Source organism: Agrilus planipennis, unplaced genomic scaffold (assembly GCF_000699045.2).
Source record: "Agrilus planipennis isolate EAB-ADULT unplaced genomic scaffold, Apla_2.0 scaffold226, whole genome shotgun sequence".
Classification (NCBI taxonomy): Eukaryota; Metazoa; Arthropoda; class Insecta; order Coleoptera; family Buprestidae; genus Agrilus; species Agrilus planipennis.
This window is the reverse complement of record NW_020439017.1, coordinates 199,306-207,033: the sequence shown is the minus strand read 5'-3', so window position 1 is coordinate 207,033 and position 7,728 is coordinate 199,306. Positions and strand designations below refer to the sequence as shown.

Sequence of the window (7,728 nt, the reverse complement as noted above, 5' to 3'; positions counted from 1 at the left end):
ATCTTCAAAAGAAAAATGAGTCTAGTCTACTATACTTACTCAAATAAACATCTCACCTATTTTAAGTATTTTTAAGGCGCAATTAAAGTATTTCCTTAAATGAGGGGTTGTTATGTTGATTTTGATTTGATTATCAATAAGTGAAAATGTCAAAGACTGCAGAGCTATGTGATTTAAAGATAAAAAAATAAAACTGACTGATTATAATAACGTTTTCTTTATTTTTCTCTCAAAACATGATTCTTATAAGGAAGTTTCGGTTTCGGTTTCGGTTTCGGCTGAAACTGAGACCTTTGCCGAAATTCGGTTTCGGTCGTAAAAACCAGTTTCGGTCGGACACTACAAATTACAAAAACCCCGCCAGAAGCCGGTGATGTTATTGTAACAAATTATTTGACAATTAAAATTTTGTATCTAGGTAAATAATTTAAATTAAACAAATAAAGTGTGTTTACAAAACTTAAAAATATTTGTAATGCAAAAATTAAACACATAGGGCAGACAGTGGCGGGCAAGTAGAATATTAGAACCCTATTGTTGGTAGAGGCCCAGGAGCAGCAAGTTATAATCAAGAAGCCCTTTGTGTTCCCATTTTAATTTAGTGAGCTTGTTCGGAGAACCCTGGAACGTTACCCCCCCCCGCTAGTGTACAGCTGCACGTTGTACGGATTATCATGCACTTGAAAAAAAGTGATAACTTCGTCAGAACGGGATAGTACGTGTATCGGCACGGCTTGTGCGAATATTTTTCATTTAATTGACTATTAATCGAGCTCTCTTTTGCACTGTTATGCAACAGAACGTAAACGGACTACAAAATCGCTTACGTTCGCACGCACCACCGTATCCATTATTAAAAGCATGTGCATTTAGTTACCTGTAATCTGTGTGTGCGCTGCTGGTAGGTACGTACATAGGTACATGGTTAATTTACTTAGAATACGTTCACGTAGGTATAATAGGTGCTTATGTGTATGAACATTCATTCGAAGGTATAGGAATACGAATTGGAGTTCATTGCACTCGCTTTACCAAGCCAACTATTCTCGTAAAATAGCGTAATATAGACCTATACGTACAAAAACAAAAGAAGATCGGGTATTTGAATATATTTCGCTCTTATTAATTGTACGCATGCGTGTGTTACCATAAAATTTAAATTGGACACATGTAGTACGTATATATTTTTTAGTTTTTATATAAATACATAGATAAACAAGTTATTATAGATAATCTTATGTAATTGACTGTAATTTTTAATATTTCTTTCTTTTGTTTTAGGTAAGTCATCACGACTTTCACACAATTAGACTAATTTCAGGTAAGAAATCAATCAAATATCTACCTGAGAAGTCCCTGGGTTTTTGCATTTTTTAAAAAAAATTATTTTAAATCTTCTGCAGGAAGTTTTAAAACAAATTATCTTTCAACATGTTTCGCAGAATGTTTTCATAAAACATACTAATTAGACAGATAGATACAGAAAAATGTAAATTCACTCTAAATTGTTTACATAAGAAGGAATGTACAAATAATTTTTATTTAAAAAGGCATAATTTTTTTAAAAATTGAAACTATGATATCCATATATGGTACCTATTTTCCAATACTGAGAAAGCCAACATTATTTAACAGGTTAACAGATTAGATAAAAATAACTACTAACGTTAACCTTAACCTGGACTATATAAAATTTAAAATTCATAACATAATCTCTACATATGTCCCATAGAAAACGACGGCAATACTGATTATTTGCATACTAATAACTACAATAGTCATAAATTCAATTATCTTACCAATTTCTACTTTTGTTTTAACCAAAACTGATGATTTTTAAAAGACTTTAATGTGGACTTTCGAAAAAGGTCAATCAACTCTACTTAAGTGCTTATACTTGCCGGTCTCTCTTTGTTTCCCTAATCGTTTTTTAGAAAAAGACACGATACCTATATAATAAACGTCACTTACCATTATGTAGCGCAGAACTAACAACGCATGTGTGATGGTGTTCACGACCAGGGTTACAACACGAGGTAGTCGGGCAGGTACACCTACAATAATAACAAAGATTTTTATTATTCATAAACGATGTTTCAGGTGTTGTAGCTATTTAATACAAATGCTAAACATTGTATAAAATGAGTAGGCGGTTATACAGATATTTTTTGTTTTTTCTTTTTCAATATGGACAAAATAATGAGGTTATTTTTGCTGAGATTAGATGAAACTTTTCTACAAAACATAATTTAATCAATACAAAATAAAGTAATACAGCACCTTATTAAGTACCTAATCTAATTTTTTAAGATTAAAGTAATACAGCACCTTATTAAGTACCTAATCTAATTTTTTAAGATATTAGCAAAATTGTTTATAGTTTTCATCAATTAAATATGAAAAACGTAATTTAGGTAAATACAAATAAAATAATAAATTACGTACCTTAAAAACATAATTCCTTAATTTTCGTTTTGTATCTACTTTTTTATATATTGAACATGAAAGAAATACAGTGTCGCAGACTGATACAATACGGAAGTTAGACCGTATTAAGATTTATTGTTTTATTGCGTTTTTCAAAAATTAATGTTCTTGTACGAAAATAAAACTAAAATAAAAGAGCTAAACACGTAACTAAATTTTGTGGGAAGTGGACTTGTGTCGGATGAAACATACGTATATGTATAAATGACAATATAGTCATTTATTGTAAACCAGACACGTATATATGTACACTTGGTGGTGTTCTGGTGGTTAACCCATGATCAATATTCACGGGCCGTCACTGTGCATTACAGTGCTATGGATTGCGGTAAGTTGTACTGTAATAATAATAATCTAATATACATCATATTTAACTCGGCACCGCGGTAGGTATAGCCAAAACATCTCTTGTTATCTTGCGGTTGATACGATTTTTCAGAGACAAACTTTCAGGTTTGCAGCTAAATATACACCCTAAATAAAAAATACGACGTATACATAACTGCATGAGAAAAGTACAGAAAGGTAGACAAACTTTTGGTTGAGATATCTGTTTTGTGGCTTTGCCAGTTTATTGAAATGAAAACTTTGACAATATGAATGATTAAAAGAAAATTTCTGATTTCTTATACTTCCAAGTTAAAACAATGGTATTATGTAACTTTGGTACACTATTTCGAGAGATAAAGAAAATGGGAATTTTACATTCAATAATATCTACCTACACATATTTTTCCTGTTTTTTGATTCGATTCATACCTTTGGACCTGCACGATAAGGTCGTATTGGACTGTAGATGCATTTCCTTTCCAACATTCCCTCGTATGTGGTAGTTAAGTGTATGATATGTGTATAATCTACGTGGTATTGTTATGGTAATAAACATAGCGAAATAGAACAGTGACCGCGGTCGTTGTGGTCGTATCGGCCAACTCGATCGTACCCTTCAGTTCCGTATTCGTGCAGAAGAACCCGCGAACGACAACAATAACAACGACCTAGGTAAAGGCAGTGATTGACCGTCACGGATCGCCCCTTCTTTCTCTCTCTTTCTCGCGCTCTTTNTCAAAGTAGAGTAATGAAAATGTGCCGAAAGATCAATCAATAAAATTTATCTGTAATTTATAAAAAAAAAAGTATAAATATTAATTTCTATCTAACATTTTTCCTTTCTAAGTTATCTGACTCTGTTGGGGAGTTTGGCTCGCTTGACGAAAATTTTTTGTTGTTTCCGTCGGTGTACTGCTGTACCACATAGATCAGTAATTGATCATACCAAATATAAACCTCGAAGGACCAGGGTATATATGTAGATTAAAAAGATTCATACTGTATTATACGTTTAATAATCCTTCATACACACTAATGAACTAAAACTAATATTAATTGCTATTCAAAAAGATACTTGTTGCTTGAACGATATCTGAATTTATCTTCTGTTATTATTATATGAAAGTGTTTTTTATTATCCTAAAACTAAACGCACCTCGGTCACTACCCCCAAATTTCCTCCGGTCCACACCTACCGGAACATTCCGTATGCAGGTATGCCCTACCAATAATTTACGTACTACTAAGGGGTTAGTACCGCCGGTATGAACAATAAACTCTTAACAGACTCCTATTTTTATATTGTATTAGTCCTAACCCTACTTTTACATTTGTTAATTTTCATACCCTACTCTTGCGTCAAAACCGCCTTCATTTTATCTAAGCCCATTATTAACTCCTTGTTAGATACTAATCATCCCCAACGGTGAACTAAGGATAAGCGGAAGAGACGGACCGCCCTGGGCCTCTCGTCCTGCTGGACCTTCCAAATTTCTCAGAGGTCCTTTTTAATGAAATCCCAAACGATAAGGTCGTCAAAATACGTTCAGTAAAAATATATATCTACTATCATTTTTTTACTAAATGCACTTACAAATACATAAACTTGAGAGTAGACAGGGAGCCTCACCTTGCTTTGCATACCCGGTCCTTCGAAGAGCTTAGTCCACGATTGACCATCCGCAAACCTAAAGGATGCTAAACCTTTTGTTGTAGCGCCTTTGAAGGTGCACTGCAGCACTACAGCAGTATACAAAAGTATATACATAGTACACGTATTAAAATATGCCACAATATCTACCTGACATGGTTTTGTTCTACAGCTACTTACATATTTACGTACTTGTGTTAACAAATGTGTGCGATTCAATTACCAAGTCATTCACACCAAAACCTTGAAACCAAGCATTACTGTATACACGTGCAGTTTCTTAAAAAGATACATTAGTCCGATAACCGATTATAAGCATTACGTCAGCTATTAAATGTAGATTAGCACAAAACACGTTATAGCTATATATTTTTATTTTGCAATTAGACTTGAAGCAAACAATATATTTTTTTGTAATAAAACTTCACAGCCAGTCTCAAGAAAGAGTGTCAGGCGGAAGAAGGAAAAGTAAAAGACATCAGGGGCTACATAGTACGCTATGGCTTATGTCAAGCGAACGTTAACAGCCTCGTACTTATGATGTGTTATCACCACCATAAGGTTGTCAGTCCTAAGACTGGTTGGACACGCACCTCCACTCTTTCCTATCCTGAGCTAATCTTCGCATTTCCATAAAACTAAAACAACCCACACCCTTAACTATTTGCGAACAGTAAACCAATCTAGGCCTACGTCTACTTCTCTTAACTCCTGTTTCTGCCTTTAATAATGTCTCTGACTAGACCTTCATGTCTGAGAAGGTAGCCTACCAACCTATCTCGTCTATTTCTTATTGACTTCCATAGAGTCCTCTGTTCTCCTATTCTTTCTAATACCTCTTCATGTCTAACCTTCTCTATCCACGGTATCCTCATCATTCACCTGTAACACCACATTTCGGACGCTTCTAACCGTTTCTTTTCCGCCGCGCCCACTGTTCATGTTTCGTACCCGTACAGCGCCGAGCTCCAAACATACACCTTTTTTCGAATTTCTAAATTAACCCTTCGCGAGCATAGTTGTGACTTCTTTTTACTGAAGGCGACTCGACCCTGCGGTATCCTCTGCTTTATATCCCTGCTACTCCTTTCGTCCTGACTTATCTGACTTCCTAGATACCTAAAATGAGCCACTTCTTCTAATTTTTCGTCTCCTATCTTTATGTTCGCTCTTTCCCTACTTTTTCTTCTCTTGCATGATATGTTGTTTTTCTTTTTTTTTATCGAATAGGTTCCCCGAAAAATTTCAACGCACCGTATGATATAAATAGTCAACCCACCCGATATCAAAGTCGTAAAGTACTTAGTTGCTCAATTAGATCGACTTATAGTTGCATAGGTTTTTTGATTCATTTGTATCATTTTTACTACACGTATCCCTCCTTTTAATAATTTAGTTTCAAATTCTTCATGTATCGTTTAGCTGAATATTAGATAGATATTACTGCTGCTGCTTCAAAGCATTTCAGCATGAAAATGCTTACAATGAAAGTGCGTCATCATTATCGGGTAACGCCCCGATCCCAAAAAAAATATAAGATCCAAACCAAGTTTCTGTAAACTGTTCAACATCTTTATTTATCTGTTTAGAAAACCGATCTCTATTCACCTGATTGTTATAAACCGGTATTTGAGATTTTCTGAATTCCCCCAGAATTTAGTACTTTTAAAAATTAATTTTAGCACATTTTGAAAAAAGTACTACGGCGATTTGTACATGACAAGATAGCAGTTACTATGGAGATATTTAGATACAGTATTAAAATACAATTGTGTGTTTGAATGATAACTAACAACTTATAAGCACTTACAGGTGTTAAAAGTATTAAGGAATACAACGAACTGATTCATTGTAATTTCAATCAAACAACTAACTTATTTATACTATGAATCAGGTTCAAATGCTCCATTTTCCGTACGTAGTCTACGTCAAATCGATATTCTCGTAAGTAGTGACTCAAGGGAGAATTCACCCCTAACATTCGAAATACAACGGGTATTTGTATGAGTCATACTTAAGTGGATTTGTCTGCAAAAAACTTGTGTTGGAATTTTATCTTGTTAAATTATCTATTCACATGCATAAATCCATATATTTTTTTTATAATATGTACTACTCGTCATTCATAATATTCTTTTTAATAATTTTAACGTACTTGAAGATATTCTAAAATATTTATATGTATATCTAAAATCTAGAAACCGAGTTACTGTGGAATCAGAACTAATATTTAAATTGAGCAAAATTGCTCCTAAATCAATTTAATTTTAATTATATTTCCTTTTATTTAAACCTTATTTTCTTATCTACAATAGTCAGATTTTTTCATAGTTACTTGAAAGATTTAATAAGGGTACGAATGGACTATATGTATAAGAAACCCTACCATAGATTACTCCTTATCAAAACTTTTTCCCTACATTTCCTTACATCATTAAAAACCTTGTTCGTAAAATCGTAAACACGATTCGTGTTGTTACAAAAGATTTTATTCAGTGTTTATATTACATTTTTAACGATAACTATTGAAAATCACGTTACACGTTACACGTAATGTATAAACAGGTCACCTAAGATTAAAACTGCCACTGTTTGTTCGTTTTATTTAATTTTTTTTATTTTATTTTCAGAATCGGAATGCGTTTATAAACGAACGATTTGCGACACATGCTAGGTACATCATACACTTATACGTATATATGTTTTTATTGCTCCGAAAAAAATAAAACTTGGCCTTTGCCTTCTAAATCTGTAATTGTAGGTCATTACTCCCGGCGAGATAACAGCCTTATCACGCCGGACGGATTGAAACCGCATAAAAAAAATAAGATAACCTTGAAGATTACCCAAATATAACAGATAAATAGTCAAACAAAGTTGACACTGTCAGTTGTACCCGAGGTTGGAAAACTTCTTTCCGTATTAATCGCCAGTGAAAAACAATTGCGCTCCTATTTTGTCGGTATCAGGTCCTATTGTATTCCCGGAATATGATTCGAATTGCCGGAAGTAGCACGTGCGTCGGCAAATAAGTTTTCCAGAGTGCATAAGTGTATAACGGGAAAATCCACAGGTGAACGCGTTGTTGCGCCGAAGCATAGCTTACCGGACTTGCTTCCCCGGATTCCCACCACCAGTATCGCTTCGGTACACGCAAGGGGTGCGCTCGTGATCTTGAAATTAGAACTAAGTTTGCCGGTACATTTTCTTATAACAGAATAATGGATTCGAACGACATCAAAGATCATCCAGGTCAGAAT

The 7,728-nt window shown here is 34.0% G+C and overlaps 1 protein-coding gene across 3 annotated transcripts in view; it reads left to right on the top strand.

Moving 5' to 3' along the window:
* LOC108742225 (ecdysone-inducible protein E75) overlaps nt 1-7,728 on the top strand; it is a 194,978-nt gene that overhangs the window by 119,036 nt on the left and 68,214 nt on the right. The window contains exon 1 of one of the 3 annotated variants that reach the window (XM_025976237.1): nt 7,560-7,720. The exons of the other annotated variants lie outside the window; for them this stretch is intronic. Coding sequence (XP_025832022.1) covers nt 7,690-7,720 — 31 coding nt within the window. The 5' untranslated portion in view covers nt 7,560-7,689. Of the gene's footprint in view, nt 1-7,559; nt 7,721-7,728 lie in introns of those variants that run through there. 3 annotated transcript variants of the gene reach the window in all.